The sequence below is a fragment of the Megalops cyprinoides genome, chromosome 8 (genome assembly GCF_013368585.1).
Source record: "Megalops cyprinoides isolate fMegCyp1 chromosome 8, fMegCyp1.pri, whole genome shotgun sequence".
In the NCBI taxonomy this organism is placed as follows: domain Eukaryota; kingdom Metazoa; phylum Chordata; class Actinopteri; order Elopiformes; family Megalopidae; genus Megalops; species Megalops cyprinoides.
In genome coordinates, this window is record NC_050590.1 from 30,576,222 (window position 1) to 30,596,360 (window position 20,139).

Below are 20,139 nucleotides of genomic sequence, written 5' to 3' on the forward strand. Positions count from 1 at the left end.
AAAACTGAAGCCCTTTACTCGGAACGTGTTGCACCACGACAGTGAGCAGGGGGACCGTCAGACGCACAGGGGGTGTTCAGAGCACCTTAGATATCACCTCCCTGTAGTTGTTGCTGTCTTGGTCCTACTCCTAAGCGCAGCAGCCCCTATAGGCAGCTATGGGCCTGTGTCCCTGTGTCTCCTGTCTTCTCTGTCCCTACTCCTCTGCTGATTTAGTGAGAGCTCACCTGTGGCCACTCCTCAGCATAAACTTAGGTGAAACCTCTTTAAATTTGTCAGGGCCTTACAAGTGGCCATGTCTTAAAGCCACCAAGGGCTCTTAATTGTGTTGTATTGTATTGGAATCCTATGAAAGGATTGCAGGTATGCAACTCAAGCTGGGCATGTCTTCGCAACATTTAACTGCAGAAACAAGATATATAAAGTACATAGACTCCCCCTATGGCAATTAATTTGGACTTTATTGACCAACAGCCATCCATACAAACTTTGATCATCTTCCTCCCTGCCCATTTGTTTTTGATTGATTGATTGATTGATTGTCATCAACTGCCAATGAACACAAGATGATTTTCAAATTCTTTAGACATCCATTTTGGGCATCAGTAGAAGTGTATGTTGTTGGTCTGAGTCACAACCACATAGCTCCTATTGCTGGGCTCAGGATAGAGCTGTTGGACCACAGTCTCGCTGAAATGGCTATTCCCCTGGGGCGATGAGCTGGCCCAATGTTCCGATGTGGTACACATATCCTGCCAAGATCTCCTCCTTGGCTTGTTCTGTTGGACCAAAGTTATGGCAAATATAGAAACAGGGTGTCTCGGCTGCCCCTCTCCAAACTTGTGCCTCCCTTCTCCTTCACTATTCATCCATCTCCTTATTCAGTGGCGGTCCTTTGACATCATTGCCCCCCCTCCGATCCAGCCTAGCCAATGAGGGACAGCAGGAGATCACATTTCACTATAACAGAAGGACTTAACTGGCCTGCGATGTTTGTAGAACCTTACAGCCAGTCTCCGCCACCAGGGAGCTCACTTCATTCAGCTTTTCTGAGGTAAGAGACAGAAAGAGAGAGTGAGAGCATGAGAGAAAGAGAGAGAGAGAGAGAGAGAGCAGGACTCCAGTGTTTCACCCCTTCTCAACTTTTTCACTGTGGTAGCCTTGAACACTTATGCTTTACAGCAGAGCCTGGTCCACAGTGTTGCTATTGACTGGTTTGCAACAGACACACAATAGCAGTGGGAGAGCAAAGGGAGATGCCTGTGACTTTGTGACAAAATCACAGAATCTCTGATCTCTCACACATAGGATCAAAATGCTTTTAGATTTACTGGGTGTAGGGGCTGAAGGGGGATGTTTAATCTTGGGATATGTATTTAGTATGCTGGAAATCCAGTAAAATCTCTAATGCAAGTATATGCAAAATATGTATACTTGTAGAATTCTTTTTAGCATTGTTGGAGGGGGAAACAATTTGCAGTCCTGGTTACTCACAATCAAGAATCAAGTTTACGTACATAGAGATGTGTCTATGAATAAGTGTGTGTGAGTATGTGTTCATCAAGAACATCTGAAATGATTGTTGAATGCCACTGCCACTCCCGGTGTGTCTAAACTGTGGATGTGCTGGGTGCTGCAAGGTCACTCACTACAATTAGTGATTTGCTGCAGCCGGCCCAAAGCTCCAGGGTTGTCCTGCCAGTGCATTTTAATCCTGGGATTTACAAATCGTGACCTCAAAACTTGACGCTATTCGGTTGAATCGTGCCAATGTCTGCAGTGACAATGGAGGCTTAGCAGAGGGTGGACAACAATAGAGTTATAACGAGCGTGGCAGTAGCTATGGAGAGCAGGACGGATGTGCACAGCTCTTCTGTGGATCAGCTGTTTGTGGTGTCTCCTGGCTGCGTGTACGCTAACAGTTTCAGAAAGTGGCTCAACCTTGCCATCTGGTGCCCCACACAGCTGGAGTGGCAATATCTGGTAGCAGCGGCGATAATGAGTAGGGCTCATAACCAAACGTTTGCCAGTTTGATTCCCCACTGGGGCACTGTTGGGCAAGGTACTTAATCCAAAATTGCCTCAGTAAATATCCAGCTGTGTAAATGGATAATATGCAAAACACTGTAACCTTTAAAATTTGCTCTTGATAAGAGTGTCTGGTAAATGACAGCAATGTAATACAATGTATCCTAGGAATGGGCCACAATTTTGACAGTGACAATGTGGTACCAGATATTCCAGATATTTGTCTTCTGTGTCATCTCTGTGCATATATTTAAATTTGTAAGTTATATAGTTAGCTAGCTATTCAGTCAACTAGTTAGCTGGTAAATTCATCTGTTAGTTATTTTGTGGATACTGTTGTCAAAGGAAACAGACAGACTTTTTAAAGATACAAGATAAAAGCATAATTCATACAGGAAGTGATGCTACCTAAAAATCCTTAAGTGACACAATACAGAAGTGTAAATACGTGCATGGAGGAAAATGTGCCTAAAGTCAAGGTCATGAGCGCTTTTAAGTCATAGCATAAACACTGGCAACCTCATACACAGAAGACCATCAGTGACACATATTCACAGTACATATTTTATCAGCTCATGTGAAACAATCATGGAATCTCCAGAATTCACAGAATTAAAACTAATATAGATTTACTAGCAATTTTACATTGAGTTATTATATCTCTTATATCTGTTATAGTCATGCGTGTAATGTAAATGGCCATTTGGCTGTAGTTTTTCTCACAACAAACATATGCACAAATAAATCACAGAGAATGGCCTGAAAAAACCTCCCCAGCTACCTGCTCTTGATCCATTTGTGCCATGACCAGATATGGGAGCGGAATGGGGATTATGAATGCTATTCCTAGGGAAAGAACTTGAGCTGGACCCGAGAAATCCGATCCCGGACTAATTCTGAAAGACATCTACAGCTGTCTGCGTCTGAATAGTTATGCTGTGCAAGTATTCAATAGTGGGGATACTCTACATTTATGTGAGAAAAGGATCAGAGATGGCGCTTTATAAATGCATAATTTTATCCTATTTTAAATGGCTCAACAGAAGCTGCATTTTTATATTTCAAGGTGATCAAAAGTAGACTACTATTTTGCTGCATTATAGTAAATAACATATAGTCCTGACTAAACATTTACCTTAAATAGAAAAAATGAAAATATGTTGAAAGACGCAGCAAAAATGTTGCCATTAAACATTTCGAGAACGCTTCAAATAATTTTCAGCACTGCAAGCATTTTACGACAAACCTAATTCTCATAAGAGGTGTCTCAAGGTTGAGCGTCAAGAATCTCAACCACCTATTTAGCACCGCATACAGGCGAAGCACTAATATTTGGCATCACAATTAATCCTACTGCTTTGATAAGCAATAAACATGTTGACATAAATTTGGAGCTTCGTCTTCTCAAGTATCGTCTGTGGAGCAGAATTGAAAACGTGTGCAGTATCAATCTACTTTCTGTATCTAATAATAAAACCACTCGTTCAACAGCAATTTTTGACTAAGCACGAATGACTAGTACCCACACATACTGTGCAAAGATAAACAAGAAGCAAATTGTGTAGCCTATTTTCCAACGACACTAAGAATATCTGCCGTCAGTCATCTAATTTACGATTATTTTCTGCCAGTTACATATATTACAAAAATATTACATATTAGGCCAGAGTGTTTGCGTACGTCATGCAGCAGATGCCCTACAAACATAGTTCACATAGTTCATAGTAAGAACTTTCTTAGTGCTGTCCTCTGAATCACGGGGGAACTATCCATCATACATTCCAAGAATGCACAATCATATCCATCACTTTCTTATTCCTGACTGACGCGCATCATGGGTCGCAGCAGTGACATCAGCCTGTAAGGTTAGTTTTGGAAAAAGGAGGAGATGACGTTGTGATTGTGCTGCCCAGCTACAGTATAAATGTCACGAACCAGTGTATGCGCATCTCTGAGCTGCCTCGTTGAAACCACCTTCCTTTTCCTTTCCAGCCGTTAGGTACAAGTTCACCGTCACCATGTCTGACACAGAGGAAGTGTAAGTATTTGCTCTAACATTGCTGCCATTTCACTCCCATTGTTATCGTGTATATAAAGTTATTTGTATGCAGTTAGGGAAAGCATATAAAGTTATCTTCTCCGCAGTCTGCATCATGCAGTCTTTGCAATAAGTCTGTAATTTACACTTGAGGGTCGGGATGGACGTAGACTACATATGTAGATTTTAGACTAGACATTTTTGACTGCACATATTATTATTTTGAATATGTACACACGTGCAACTGCTGATAAAGTTTATATCCTGTGACAAATAAGTAAAGTTTATTTTAATGTAGATTTTTAAAATAGACGACTTTGTGGTATGTTATTGGGACTATATAGATAGAGGAATCGTTTTGACTTGGAAAGTATACTTGGAGGTATTTGAAAACACATAGGAATATCAGAGTATTGATTTTATTAATTTAATAACATTATTTCGTCTTTTGATTTTTAGTGAACATGTGGAGGGTAAGTTATTTTTAATTATTGCACACTCAATGTAAATTTATTATTATTATTATTATTATTATTATGTGACCTGCCTGAGGCTACCTATGTTTGACAGTATGCCCACCTTTGCAATTGTTGTAAGGTGCTTCACTCTAGTGGTAAATCATAGAAATTACATGATGGTCCTAAATGGAATGTATTAATCATTAATGATTGCATTAAGCTAAATCATTTTTTATTTCTTTCAAACAGTTTTCATACTGAGTGTACTGTACTTGTCTGTATAGAACGTTTAAAAGTGATGGACAAAAATTTGCAGGTTTGGCTTGACTCAATGGGGTATAAGCACTGCATTGTTGCCCTCTGTAAGACAGCAGCCTATGGACTTCCCCATAGTTAAAAAGACAGCCATGCCTTTGTAAAGACAGCTATGACTTTCTAATGCATAGCTGCAGGAACTGATGTTGCTAACAGAGCATAGGCTGTGGCCTCACTCCTATACATCATAAAATCATATACCGCACACGTATTTGATGTAACCTTCTAAACAAACATGTGCTTGCATATTTATCGATCTCTCTTAATTTCTTGTCTGATGACATACAGGTTTAACATGTTTTTTTACACACATGTTTTTCTCAGGCTCTGTTACCCACATGTCCTGCAGCTCAGCATGACCAGGCCTTTGCTAATGTTCTGTCCTCCTAGACTGACCTCAGTTCTTACAGAAAATGAGCACTGGGGAGTGGATCTCCAAAAGACAGATCCAATGAAATGAAAATAGTTTGAGTCTGACAGACATGTCCCTTCTGAACAGACAAATTCATTGTTATTTCATCAGCATAGGAGGACAGTATATCTACTCTGTGCTTAGCATGAATTTGATCATTTTCGACTGTATTTCTGTGTAAGCTGACAAGCTGAGCACAGACATGCCTCCTTTGTAATCTGATTGTTTCACTGCTTTTTTTTCGGGAAAATGAAGAAGTCGAAGGGGAAGGTAAAAAATCCCAAAACAAAGCACAATTCTGAAAATTGAACTTCATTATTTTTTCCTCATCTGTACTCGATAAGTCATACTAATTTTGTCAGCTCTTTTCACCCTTACTTCTCGGTGTGTTTGACTGCTTTGCTCATTGGTCTCACTTGCTGTCTCACCCTGTGACATGTCAGATAACCCATCTCTGTCATCTCATCCACTGTTTGTCATCTACACTTTCTTTATCACGCATCTTATTGTGAGAAGTGTCAGTGTGAAAGTACGAATAACAGACGTGTAAGATGGTCTTTGTAAAGACAAATAGTGACAAAAATAGTGTTAAATTATTGCATTAAAATAGATATCTACATTTTAACACAAGAATATGCATAAATCAAGTAGGCAATTAACAATGCTTAATGTATTTGTAATTGCAAGTGATCCACATTTGGAGATGTAATATGATCCCACTTCAACTCCACTGTATAATGTATTTGATGAGAGTAATACTTTTGAATGTGCTGCCATCTAGCTGTGTTAACAGTTACAGCAAGTAGCATATTGAGTGGAGCTAATTCCATCACCCTCCTTTTTAATGAGTGCCCTTGCTCTCTGCACTAAACAATGAGACCGTATAGCCAGACAGCTCTTGCGCTCACTAACCCACAGAGAGAAACTGTCAATTCCTGCTAAATGCTTGCCTTTCAAGTGTAATGCAGTAAAAGCTACAGTATGGAGCTTTGCGCAGTAGTCACCTGATATCACAACCAGTTTTTCTGCATTCAGGGTGACTGGTGTCTGCCTTTTGTTGTCATGATGATACAGTATTTTTGCAGCAGACTGATCTCTCTTCTTGATGTGCCTGTCAAACACAAGCCAGTTAAGGGTGATATCTGACTGAGTGACTGTTTATGGAAAAATGTGATTAGATGTATTCTTTCCATAACCACATTTACTTTGCACGTCATACATCTTCTGTCCGGGTATCTCCAATACATAGGAAACCATTGTCCATTCCTTAACAATCTTACTCTCTCTTGATGACATCACTGACCTCTTTCGCTTCCTCACCCTCTCCGCTTGCTGCATGTTTCACCCTGCTGCTCTTGCAGCCACTTTTAGCTGTTTTTTTAAGAGAATTGTAATTTCTGCTGTTCTAATGTGTCCTTCTCTCTCCTGCATTCAATAACTTGGCCGCACCCCTTCCTTGCCCTGGTCGCTTGCTGCATGCTGCGTAGCTGAAGAGTTACTAGATGTAGAGGTGGCCCCTGAGGTGGCCCCAGAGCCAGAAGTAGAGCTAGAACCTATACAAGAACAAGAAGTAGAACCAGAACCAGAACCAGGAACAGAACCTGAACAAGAACAAGAGGTAGAACCAGATCCAGAACCAGAGGTAGAACCAGAACCAGAACCAGAACCAGAAGTAGAACCAGAACCAGAACATGAGGTAGAACCAGAACCAGAACAAGAGGTAGAACCAGAAGCAGAGCCTGTGGAACAGGTGCATGAGGATACGCATGCAGAAGGTATGTGGCATGGATATTCATTTCTCCTTTCCCAGCAAGGCAGTGTAATTCACCCATCACTGCCAAAAGGATCCTCTAATACAATCCTCATTTTTTCAATCCAGTACTGGAGATACCTCCTCTTCATAACTGGCCACTATGAAGAAACTATACATACATATCGATATTTACAAGTGTAAATATGTCACTATTTATATGGTATGTATATATGTAGCCCTCACCCCTATCCCCAAAACCCCCAGCTGACTGCTTTAGCTGCTTGTTCTGAACAACTTCTTTGCTTTGCTGCTGATGTACAGAGAATTAGTTTCCCTGGAGAAGACTAATTCCTGCTGGCCCTGCTCTTCCTCTCAGTGAGCAACCTATGCCTGTGTTGCACTTGTGGCTAAGAGTGACATGGGCCTTTTCTTTCCCCATCACTCATTTGTCTGACTGTTATGTCTCTTTTCTAATTTTCTTATTGTGAAATATTTAAGAAGCGCATTTCAAAATCTCAAAGGGACAAACATGTTGTTTACTTTAGGTACCTCCCTCTATCACATAAATCATGCATTTGTAACTCAGGCAAATATCTCCTTTACATGCAAAACAATGTTATCCTTGCTAAAACACAGACCACATATGTCAGTGGAAAGATAAACATAAATCAAATGAATGCTAATAATTTACTCCAGAGGAGGTATTGTTTGTCCCTGTTAAAGTTGTCTGTTTTAAGCTTTAAAGTGTAATGAAATGAATATGTCATGAGAAATGCTGCTCCAGGAGAGTTGCACAATGTTATATTTGCTGTAATTAAAAGTCTTAAAAATCTTTCCAGAATGAGAAGCTCAAATTTCAATTTGTACTACATATACTGATCTAACAGAATATATGATGGTAAGGTATTTCCATGTCAAATGCACTAACAGTGATAATGTTTCAATTTGAAAAAAAAGCTAGACAAAGTTATGCTTAAATAGGTGCAATGAAATTGCTGTTGTGTAGCTATTGTATGTGAGCACCTCTCAGCCCTGGTCCAGGGGACCCACTCTGTGTGCTGTAGATTGTACTTTTGCTGACAGCAATGTACTCTAAGTCCTGTGTGAAAGAAGGACAGGACAGGATATTTGTATTTAGAAATTTATTAACTGGGAAACAACTTGTAAGTGCTGTAAGTGACGCGTTGGTCCCCGAGCCCAAGGCTGAAATTCCCTGGTCTACTGTTCTGAGCAGAAAGCCTGTGACCCTGTCGGTAATGATGTCTATTCTGCTTTTGCCTTTGCTTTTGCTGTCTACGCTTGCTGCATGCAGAGGCCTATGAAGAGGAAGGTACGTGGATGGATTTCTTGTACGTGTCCCTCCAATTATAAGTGCAGTGCTGTGAAGTCTCAGAGCAGTACCACATACTGGAGACATACTTGACAATCTGCCTGTCAAATGCTGCCCCCTGACCAGATGTGTCTGAGGGGTATGGAACAACACAGAATGGTGCAACACTAAAAGTGTCCCACAGCATCAGATCAGGGACAAGGGAAAGGGGTGATAGAATATGAAATGCTGACCTTTGCTTCCATGCACGTGGAGGGAACCCCCTGCTTACCTCTGCTCTGCTTCTCTCTCTTGCATGACGTGCCGCAAACCAGTCGAGGAGGAAGAACAAGGTGGTAGTTCGGATTTCCGTTGTGGGAAATTTCAAACATTTGGGTGTTTCCTTGCTTGTTGTTTTTAAGGTGTGAGGGTCAAGCCAAAAGTGTATAAAACAAAATCTCTTGGCATTAAAAGACTAATTACAGCACCCTTTTCTAATCCTTGCTATAGCAAGGGAGATTTTTTTCATTGTCTTCCCATTTGTTCATTTAACACAAATTATCCAAGTGGATTGTGAAGTCTTGGATGGTATATCAGATCCCATCAGTAGGTCAAGCATCTCCTTAATAAGAGCCATTGGATGAATGAAGACTGGAGCACACATTGTTCTAGGTGTCTGTTTGCTACTGGTCAAAGGGAATCCCTAAACCCCTGCTTGGAATGAGGATCTCAAAGATCTGTGGAATTAGTCTAGAGTGTAACCCTTTACATATTGGTCATAACTCTTCATAAATCTTTGTCCCAGAATTTATTCCTGTCAAAGCAAAATGCTAAGTAATGTTTTGGATTTTGGTCTTCTTGAGCATTGTCACTAACATAGACATATTAACAACAGTAAATTGAATGCAAGCATTCAATGAAGATTATTTCAAAACACACTAAAATTTCAGCCCTGTTACTTTTCAAAATACCATAGTAGCATTAAAAGATATTACTAAAATATATATAATATTTTATACTAATGTAAAACCCAAAGCTGGATTTTTGCCTGCAAGATTCACATTCCTTTGATTTGTAACTCCACAAATGTACCTGTCCCTTTCTTTTGTTCTATGTATTACCAACAGAGAAGCCAAAGTTCAAGTAAGTTATCCCGTCCATAATATCTCCATGTTGCTTTGATGACAGGTCTAAAACACATTTGAATTCATGAACTTGAAATCTGCTCTGTGTGTGTTTACTTCATACATTCTTCAGTGCTCTCAAACATTTTTACCATTAGCCATACATGGACAAAAAATATTCTTTTAGAGTGTGGTGGCAAAACAAGTAATGTCACACCGATTGCCTACACAGACCCAGTGCCCCTAAGATTCCTGAGGGGGACAGAGTGGACTTTGATGTGAGTAAACCCACCCTTACTTTGAACAATGTCTCATTAATCTTATATTTGTTGTGATAGATCCATCATATGTTGAGATGAAACTTAACCTGCACCTCTTGCACCATCTGCACCTTACAGGACATCCAGAAGAAACGCCAGAACAAGGACCTCATGGAGCTGCAGTCGCTGATCGATGCTCACTTTGAGCAGAGGAAGAAGGAGGAGGAGGAGATCATCGCGCTCAAAGAGAGGATTGTTAGTGAAAGTTTCTTGCACTCTGCTGCGGGGAAAAGTGAGTCTGTTGCTCCCTAATGTAAGGTCGTTTTACATTGATCTGTGTTGATGTTTGTCCCTGTAGGAGAAGCGTAGGGCTGAGAGAGCGGAACAGCAGAGGGTCCGAGCTGAGAAGGATAAGGAGCGCCAGGCGAGGCGTGAGGTTTGTGTCTGTGAGACCCCCTGTAAAACTCCCTGCCATGTGCTCACAGTGCCCAAACTGTGCTGACCTTCTCTGGCTCTGATTGACCTCACAGGAGGAGAGACTGAGGAGGGAGGAGGCGGAGGCCAAGAAGAAGGCTGAGGAGGAGGCCAAGAAGAAGTCAGCCCTGTCCAGCATGGGTTCCAGCTATAGCAGCTACTTGCAAAAGGTGACTTGACTACCAAGCTTTCTCCAGTTACAGGCCTGAAACTGCACTCTACTGCCCAGGCTCTGCTTCAGTCTGGAGATCAAGATCTATAAATTTCTGTTTCCCCAGGAAATAGTCTGCAATTAATATGTTCATATTAAAAACTACTGACTCTATTTAGTATACTGGGTGTGGGACTTTTATGTCCAGTACACTATAATGATATTGTATTCTATTGTATACTATAATGATACCATAATGTAGTAGTTACTGTGATGTTAATATATTGTGTTACCCCATGTGTGCCTCATCTGACCTCCGGACTTCTCCCTCTCACTGTGGTGAAACACAGGCTGACCAGAAGAGAGGTAAGAAACAGACTGAGAGAGAGAAGAAGAAGAAGATCCTGGCAGACAGACGCAAGCCCCTCAACATTGACCATCTGAATGAGGACAAGCTGAGGTAAGGGACCCAGGACCTCTGGGCAGCATAATCATCTGAATGTTAAGTGGTGCGCTTTTGCCACTTCATTACATTATTTCTTTATTGGCAGACACTCCTATCCAGAGTGACTCACAAACTGCATGTAATAAAGTGGCATGAAACGTTGAAAAAACTGTACACCACTAACCACATATGAACAAGCCAATGCCAAATGCATTAGTGCCAAACATAGTACTGCGATCACAAATGCGTGTCTAGATAAACATTTCTTGAGTGAATATGTTGGGTTATTTTGGCTATTGTTCTCCAGGGACAAGGCTAAGGAGCTGTGGGAATGGATGAAAACCCTGGAGTCTGAGAAGTTTGACCACCTGGAGAAGCTGAAGAGGCAGAAGTATGAGGTGAGCATTCCCTCCTCTAAGGATCGTTGACAGTTAAAACAGATCTTCTTGACTGATCTATTTCTTTTGTTCTCTTATGGTGCCATTGGTCTGATTTCAAAGAAACCCTTGTAGCCTTCTAACCCCCTCCTTCCTAGCCTAGTTGACTGGAGATGGTAGAGTAGAGCGCTATCCGAGGAAAGAAGAAGCCTTCTTACCTATATGCCTATTCTGATGGTGGACACCTGTGTATGTAGCAAACATCGACCTTTAAGAGGTTCCAGCAGGTAGTATAATGACTGTAATAGTAAAGCATAAAATGACTGAAGTTCAAACAAAGATCATTAATGCTTTAATTACCTGTTTTAAAATGTAAAAAATACAAAAAAAATGTTAGTTTTTCTGTTCCATTCATGAGAGGATGTGTATTGAAGTAGTTGCCTAAATTCTGTTCTCTGTATGACTGGACAATCACTGGGAACAGAGAAGGGCTTTTGAACAACAAAGATCTCAGGCACAATGGGTCAATGTGAACCCTGGGTAACTAAGACATGGCTTCCAGTCCTCTTTGTGAAAAAGCATCCCTGAGAGGATAACCCCAATTCAGATTTGAATGCAGCTCTGCTTTGATCTCCTCCAGGTCACAACACTACGTAAGAGAGTGGAGGAGCTGAGTAAATTGTAAGTAATGGGCCAAGGCTGCAGGGCTCTGCCCCCAAGCGCATGGTCTGGCTGCATGGGAAGCTTTAAAGGAGACCATGGAAATGGGGCAAAAGGTCAGCATCAGCTGAAAGGTGAAAGGTCGCAGAGCAGAAGATGGAATTAACTACACCGTCACTGTACTCTTGGTGGTAAATCAGTGTTAGTATTCCATTGGTGACACACGCACACACTTAATAAGCCACAAATATGGCTGATAGGAATGAAAATTTCCGGAGGTATATTTTGCTGTATTTTACTACTCTACTCTGATACTCTAAATGTGTTTTATGCCAAACCTTTCTATCTACTTCAATGGGAAACAGTTAAATGACTGGGGTACACACTAAGGCTATTCCACAGTCTAGCCTTTCCCACTGGTGCTTGCGTGTGTATACCAAAATATAGGAACAGTTGACCTGGGTGCGGCACATCTGCAGGTAAGGGGTCAGCCTGGAGGCATCTGCTTCCAGGTTAGGCTAATGGTACACCAAGGTCTCCGCTACTTCCAGCACTGCAGAGAGACGCACTGAGCCATGATGTGAGCAGCTCCAGTTTTGTGGTCCTGGCAGTGCTTTCATCACTTCTGCCTCTGACTACTGATGAGCTGGGAAACCAAGATCAGCACACACTCCACAAACATCTGAACAGAGAAATTATGGGTTGGGTAGTTTTGGTTTGAACCTTCTGCTGCTCAGCAAAGACAGTCGCTTAATTATTTCCCCATTTAATATCCTTATTTTATTCATCATATCACAATGCAGTCTCAAAGGGAATATTCATGCTGGGCTATGCTGGGGAGAGACAAGCTTAGTGGGTGTGTGTTTCTGCATTGGTTTCCCACTTCACCCCCAATCCCCATCCCCTCCATCCCACTGGCAGTTCACGATGAAGACAGAGGTCCTCTCACAGGTGAGAGTCGGGCCCCTGATGAGGTAATGTCTCGCTCACCTTTTTAAACACGTCCATGTGTTGTTTCCAGGTCATCTCTCTCAGAAACCGCATTGATGAGCTGCAGAAGCAGTAAGTAACATCTCCCACGGCATTCCTCTCCATCCCACACTGATAGCAGCAGCATGGGAACCTGGTGCATTTCCTGTCCTGGAAAGGGTCCCACCCATTCCTGACAAATGCATTTGTCATCATATTAATGCTGCACAGTGTTTAACCCATTGAAATTTAACCCACAAACACATGCAAAGGAAACTTTGGCTTCTTGACAGGGATAGTATACTCTGTCAGATTCACTCAGCCCTGGCAAAAATGTCCGTGGACATGGATGGACTAACCGGCCACATGAGATTTTTTAGCAGTCCTACTGGATATTTTTGCAAAAGGGGCAATGCAATGTGAAAGGGACTGCATATAATGAATATAATCATCATTATATCATTGATTACACAACTACCTTCCACCCTAACAACAATTTGCACTCCATGCAAGATGACACATCCTCATCGAGTGATAAGTTGGTAACTGTAGAAGTGTGTAAACCAGAAGGTACTTACCTGCTCTCTCCAGCACGGTTACATCGCATTGCCATGTGATGCAACCGAGAGAACCTCAGGTCTGTGTTCTGTGTTGTTTCATTTTGTTGAGGCATTTTGTGTGCCACCTCAGAGGCAAGGAAACTTTGTCAGAGTGTCAATCCTGGAGATCTGGCTCTTGTAGTTTAATTTCTATAACTTTATACAGTATAAGTAAAACAAGATATAGCAAAGACTGCTCTTTCTTTTGGCAACCAAATCCCTGTTTTGATCCACCATTGGTTATGATTATCATGGATCTTATAGAGCAGCTGTAAATTGAAAATGCGACCTGGCAATTGTCATATTTGGACAAATTGATCAACTTGTCAGCAAAGATGTCAGTACGCACAGAACCTGCAGAGACTTTTCGCAATGTACAGTGACCTCAGAGGACTCATGGTTCTTTGGTGTCTTCCTGTGGCTTTTTATTCATGTGATTGTGAGTGTGCTTTCACACAGGCTTCCAAGGACTGATAACACAGAGACATGTGTGGGGAGGTTTCTTTCTTCCAGGAAGAAAAAAATACCCCATGAATATCCATGACCTTATGATTTAAGCCCTTTGGTCAATGGTAGATACATGTAATGGTTTGTTTCTAACGATTGTTTTCGAACATGACGGTAAGTGATGCATGGTGTGATAGAAGGACTTGGCATGTTCTCTCTCAGTGCTGCCTGATGTCATGTATGTGGCTCCTGGGCGGGAACCTGTCCTCCTGCTTTGTGGTTAGGTGGGAACATTGATGGATAAAATTAAGGAGATGTTTTTACATTTCTGACATAATCTTTTCCTATTATTTCAAGAGGAAAGTCACAGTGTTTTTGTTTCATTGTTATTAAGTAAAAACCAATGACGCACTGTTTATATCTTTTGACTAAAGTTAAAGACAAACTACAGAGCAGGAGGACTCTGGTAAAACCTCATGTCCACACCTTGTTAAATACAGATTGAATTCATAAATGAAACCTACACATTCACATGTAATGTATCTGACTGTATGTTATACACAATCTGTTAGTGCTTATGTTACGGAGCTTATTAGAGGACCTGAAAGAATTTACTTGTATTTTATGAATATTTGTATAGTGTAGATCATTTCAGTCAGCCTCAGTTTAATCACAAATTCTTTAGAGACATGATATGTGACTCCCAAAACTTGTGGGGCTAACCAGTCTTTAGGTCCATCTTTAACACTTAGGAAATGAAAGGAGCTTCTTGCTCCAGTGACATTGACACGTGTTAAAAATCTTTTCAAACAAGACTTGTAGTCATAGTTAACAGAAAATAATTAGGGAGTCAGTTAACCTCACAGCTGATAGAGGATCTGTAATATGCTGCACTTGGGGGTGATGTCAGCAGACTCTCTACTCTTCAAGTGCAGGGCCTCATGTGGTTGGGTTTCGTGTTTGTGCCGTATTACAGCAGCAAGAAGGGAGCTGCCACCCGCCGCAGAAAGTAGAGGGCCCCCCTCCTGGGAGGCGTTGGCCCCTGCATGCCCGCACCCTTCAGCTTGGAGCTTGGAGCACCATCTTGGGAGATACCCTCCTGCTGCAGCAATTCCCATCACACGTAGAGCTATGCCATGGAAACGACTCGCTCTCGATGTCTTATCACCTGTTTGGTGTAGTGTGAAGTCCAACAGGAAAGCCGTTCGCTGCTGTCGTAGAAATAGCAACCATTGCGCCTTCTCACCCTGGACTGTTGTTTGGTTCTCATTATTTTTGTAAATAAAGCATGACACTTCTGCCTTACTTGTCCATTTCTCATTTTTCAAGTTTAAGTATAATTATATTTCCTAACCATGCACTTTAGAGTTCGTACCAGTGTGTTTTTAAGTATTAAAATGCAAGTATTCCTGTCTGTTAGGACAAGCCTGTTTTTGAATTACTTTACTTTACTTTATTGCTTTAAAGACCTCTATGCTTTGTGAGACAAGACAAGGCCTCTTTCTCAACACTCACAAACAATGCCATATAATTCCTTATACAGGCACAGTGGAGCATGGCAGAGACCATGAATGTTGGTCCTTTACCTTTATTCCACTATGTTCTAATATTATTTTTGCATACAAATTCATCAGAACAACACAACTCAAAAGGGGTTAAGGAATCCAGAACACTTCAAACTTCACTTCAAAAGTGTCCATTCCCATAACCACAGTATTATTGTAAGGTAATATTAGAATAATATGATGTACTACTACTATGAGTAACAACAACAACAACAAAACAACAATAATAATAATAATAATAATGACTATGACGCTATTTTTGACGCTATATATTATATTTCTGTCGATAAAAGGGCCTTGAATGTGCTATATACTGACCAGGTCAGCCTATGCCATCCCACTGTCATTCCACCCGTATATCCCGATGTCTACATAGCATTTATTACGTCTTTTTAAGATATGTTTTGTGCCCCCCCTAGATTGCAATTCCACCCCTCTGTATTTTCTCCTGGCACGGAGCTTGATCCCACCCCATGCATGTTCCGACATAGAATTAAATTCAATCGTTCAGTTATATCTTTTCAATCATTTAGCACTGAAATTAAAACGGATGAGATAACATGCAAAAGGCATCTTCATCAGAATTATCATAGATGGCTTTGCTGGTATTTGTTATTTATTGTGCGTGTGTATGTTCTCTTCTGCTTAGCCCAGTCCGTACTGGACAAAAGCATCCTCAGCATATGGATAATTTTCGTTAAACTGGTGCTCGTATGTTGCGCTATTTAATGTTAACACCAAGAGGCGCTATCGTTCCGAATCTGTTACCCTCTGAAGTAGCGCGCAGTTGTTTTGGTTTACTACCCTGAAATTGTAATCCAACAGTGTGCTGTTGATGCATTCCCTGAATGTTTAACCATCTGAGTATTGTGTGTTGTGCGTTTGGCTCTCTTGCAGGCATTTCATGTCTAAATGTGGATTAAGTTTTATGCGTCAACAGAAGGAAACTCAGCATTGCCATTAACGATAAATTTACTCAATTCTTTTAAACCCCCACTACTGCTTCTACTATAAATGTAAATATGCAATATGGAAAAACATAATTTATTTCTAAAGTTAATATAGAACTCAGCTTATTGACCTATATCTTGTACCTTAATAAATACAGCTCCATTTGTTCTCCATTTGTACTCGGGGGACAGATATGGTGCAACTTGTAAACCTGCGGTGGCAATCGCAGATTTTATGAACTATCACTTTTAGCGTTGCATTTTATGAATACAGTGGTCAGTATATCATTCTATATCGTTTTTTCGTCATTTAAAATTGCACTGTGAATTAGGTAAAAAAAAAAAGAAAGAAATGATCAATATAATCTAAGTTTATTTTCTCTTTGCAAATATTGGTGTTTCGGCAAATAAAGTTTAAAGATAAAAGTAGCACGCTTTAACCTCCTTTGGAAATTGGTTGTTTAAATGTCCATTTGTATTGACACGAAAAAGGTCATCTATAAATTGTCCATATTTAAGAAATGTTGGGAACTACTATATATACAGCCATACATTTTTTTTTTACCACTAAACTGTGATATCCTTAAATTGTTTATACCATATTGAACTTTTTTATTATAATTTTATAAGTCTCTCCATACCATGCACTGCATGGTATGTACTTGGATATATGTATTTGAATTAAAAAAAAATCTAGTGAATCTACTCCAGTATAATAGTATTAAAATATAATAAAAGGTTCCGCCTTCAGAACGTCGATCAAACGAACCTGTCAATTTTGGACGCCAGTTTCTTTTAGAAAAATGTCTAACTCATAAATTTTTGTATCAAACGATGTGGCGAAACTAATGTTAACGTATAGGGTATAATTACACAGCAAAAGCGGGGAAATGATTTCCTGCAACGTCTGATATAGTAAAGTCAACGAGACTCAGTCGAAAATGAAGGAATTAAACCAGTAGAACAATTTCAACAGAATAACAAAATTGATTGCAGAAAAAACCTTTGAATAACTAAAACCGATGCAGACTATCACTTAACGGGAGAGTAGAGTCATAGTAATGTCGGTCATTTACAATTCGTACAAAGGGAAGAATTATTTTGTGTTGGTTTTTTTACCTCCTTTTTTTAAGAAAAAGTAAACTAAAACTGTCATCTTTGGAAACTTTGCCAATAGTAACCCTACACAAATATATTCATTTATGAATATGATAGCCACGGATTTACGCTATTACCATAACAGGACATCAATATGAGAATTTAAATAGGCCTACGGTTTGTTTCAGAGGCTACTTACAGTAGCTGCTTGCTGATTCAAAGAAAACTGAACGTGACAAGCAGGAAACAAAATATAATTGTTTATATAAATAGCCTTCATGATTTATTAAAACGTTGACATACACTCAGTTTCATAAAGGTATAAATATAAAGATAAACATCTGACACGACAAACCAAGCGTCTCTATAAACAGGCAGTATTAAATAATTATTTTTCATTTTCATTTATCAAAGCAGCTCTTATTCACAAATATACAAAAGTGGTCCTCATTCTCCATATTACAATTTTTTGTTGTTGTTTCTCATCAACGAGAACCAGGAAATGATGAAACGATCGTGATGGCATTAAACCTGGTCGTAAAGTATTCCAAAGGTATGAATACATCCTTTTAAACAAACTTAACAGTAACCCCTGCGAAGCCAAACGAATATTACATCAGGATACCAGGTCCTTCTTACCCAACGTTGCCAACATTATGAAATGTAGAATCACATTATTGCACAAATGAGGCTCGGGATAGATTTTATATTTTATCTCATTAACAGCGAAATGGCATAAATATACGGAAAGCTGTGTTTTGACACCAATGTAGAACAGAAACCTGGCCGTCAGTAACATTTGATAACTCAGTCCAAAAGGAATTACATTGAATTTCAAGAATGTATGGCTGGCTTGACTTGTCTTCTTCTTTTGGGGGGTGCCCTGACCCTTCACAACACCTGGTAGATGGGGTTAGGGTCACGAGACGACTGGGTACAATTGGTCGGGGACGGGGCGGGTGCGCCTGTTTCACTCAGGATAGATACCTCGCGGGGGGAGCAGGGGCTGTCTTCGGTCCCCTCGTGGATTAATGTGGGACAGGTAGAGGTTTCTGTCGAAATTCGCTCTACTATGCTGGATAGACAATCCAAGCTGGAGATGACTGAATTCTTGTTACTTCTGGAATCTGCAGAAATATTAAAGAAAAAAGTGACTACAACTGTTTAGCAGTTTTCCCATAAATCCCATTATAATAGCCTACGTTGCTGTTGAACGATATTTACATAACAATATATTAAATATTGGTTTAAGCTAATTTACACGCCCTTGTCATCTTTATAGACAATCGCGCACTTAAAAGGTCTTAATTTTGGCCCCCGGAAAAACTAAGGAGAGTTGTCTGAATTCTCACTTACCATTTGGTGTCTCAGCGAAGTAGGCGCTGTCATAGCTGTTCCTTCTCCTTGACGTTCTTGTTGGGCCATTGAAATCAATCTAAGCAATAAGAAATGGAAGCACGCGCACGTGTTTCCCAGCAAATAACAAGTTAATTAAACATCGTATTTCACATTTGCCATGCGAGAAGTTAGTATAATGTCAACCAAATCAGACTGTGCAAAGAATGAACAGTTATTCCAACTTAATTCATACTTTAAAAAAGTGCCTTTTCTAAATGAACGACGAACATACACTAATATGTATTTATGATTCCTTCCCTTCATGGAATTCTTGCTTACCATTCCGTCCGAACAGTTGGATCGAGGACTGGACGCGTCAGAGTCGCCGCTGTAATGTTCCAGTACGGGGTAGTAGTTCTCTTCTTGCCCTCTAAGTAGAGACTGCAGGGATTCGATGTAACTGATGGCGTTTCTCAGGATCTCGACCTTCGGGAGTCTCTGGTTGGGGTTCGTGGAAGTACAACGTTTTAGGGTTTCGAACGCGTCGTTGACCTTGCTGAGTCGCCTCCTCTCCCGCATAGTGGCAGCTTTTCTGCGGTCCGCGTTGGTGGTCTTCCTCTTGCAGGCTTTGCACGCCCAGAGGAGACACCTGCCTGCCTGGTGATGTCCGCTCGGAGCCCGAATATGTTCATCTTCGTTGTGGCGGTGGTCATCCGTCTTCAGCAAGCTCACATGAACTAGCCTTGGGTCCAAGTCTTCAAAGAAGTGCATGTCGCTCGTGTTGAAACAGGGGTCGTCATAAAAGTCATCCGCAGAAGTGATTGGAAAAGGAATATCCAACTCCATCGTTGGCGCTCTAAAAGTTCGGATACGTATTTGTGAATCGGGATCTTTGGCTTCCCCCCTCTATCTGTCTGACGTTTTGAGATGCGTTCTTAAAGGTTTTTAGAAAAGCAGCAACAAAAATACTTGGAACTACAAGTTTTGAACTGTTCAACCGAAAATGGTCAGCTCCACGACAAGGAACTTGACCAGCTATGAGAGCACCCTTTGGGTACCTGTTGCTGGTGTGGGATTTTTTGCTGTATATATCCTGGCTCGTGGTTCAAGGGCGTGTCTAGCGTTTCGGACAACTCACCGTTTGACCAATAAACATCCTCAGCCAGGACAGAGCCTGCTGGAATGGGCGTTCTCTTAACGGAAATTAGTGGACAATTTCAAGGAACTTTCAAGAAATTCCATTAAAATTTTATTGATCTATTTTTTTAAGGAAGTTTTTGCACTTTGTCAAAATTGAAATGCTGCTCCCCAGTCATATTTAAATGCTGTTTATCTTGTCTGTCAAATTATGATACCACGTTTTGATAAC

At 40.6% G+C, this 20,139-nt stretch overlaps 2 protein-coding genes across 4 annotated transcripts; one reads left to right on the forward strand and one right to left on the reverse strand.

Moving 5' to 3' along the window:
* Positions 1-979: 979 nt before the first annotated feature.
* LOC118781805 (troponin T, fast skeletal muscle isoforms-like) lies at positions 980-15,124 on the forward strand. Of its 3 annotated transcripts, none has more exons than XM_036534894.1 (13): positions 980-1,054; positions 4,021-4,066; positions 4,526-4,539; positions 5,507-5,521; positions 9,441-9,456; positions 9,670-9,715; positions 9,836-9,952; positions 10,056-10,133; positions 10,228-10,341; positions 10,673-10,782; positions 11,075-11,165; positions 11,785-11,825; positions 14,796-15,124. In XM_036534894.1, exons 2-13 carry the CDS (start codon positions 4,047-4,049, stop codon positions 14,830-14,832), a joined length of 699 nt encoding a protein of 232 aa, XP_036390787.1. In that variant the 5' UTR covers positions 980-1,054; positions 4,021-4,046; the 3' UTR covers positions 14,833-15,124. The 3 variants fall into 3 exon arrangements, with proteins under 3 accessions (XP_036390787.1, XP_036390788.1, XP_036390789.1); XM_036534895.1 differs by lacking the exon at positions 11,785-11,825 and adding an exon at positions 12,826-12,866; XM_036534896.1 differs by lacking the exon at positions 5,507-5,521.
* Positions 15,125-17,812: 2,688 nt separating this feature from the next.
* On the reverse strand, positions 17,813-19,817 carry LOC118781803 (myoblast determination protein 1 homolog). The gene is made up of 3 exons (XM_036534889.1): positions 19,110-19,817; positions 18,789-18,867; positions 17,813-18,559 (listed from the first exon to the last, which is right to left on the reverse strand). Exons 1-3 carry the CDS (start codon positions 19,614-19,616, stop codon positions 18,324-18,326), a joined length of 822 nt encoding a protein of 273 aa, XP_036390782.1. The 5' UTR covers positions 19,617-19,817; the 3' UTR covers positions 17,813-18,323.
* Positions 19,818-20,139: the final 322 nt, after the last annotated feature.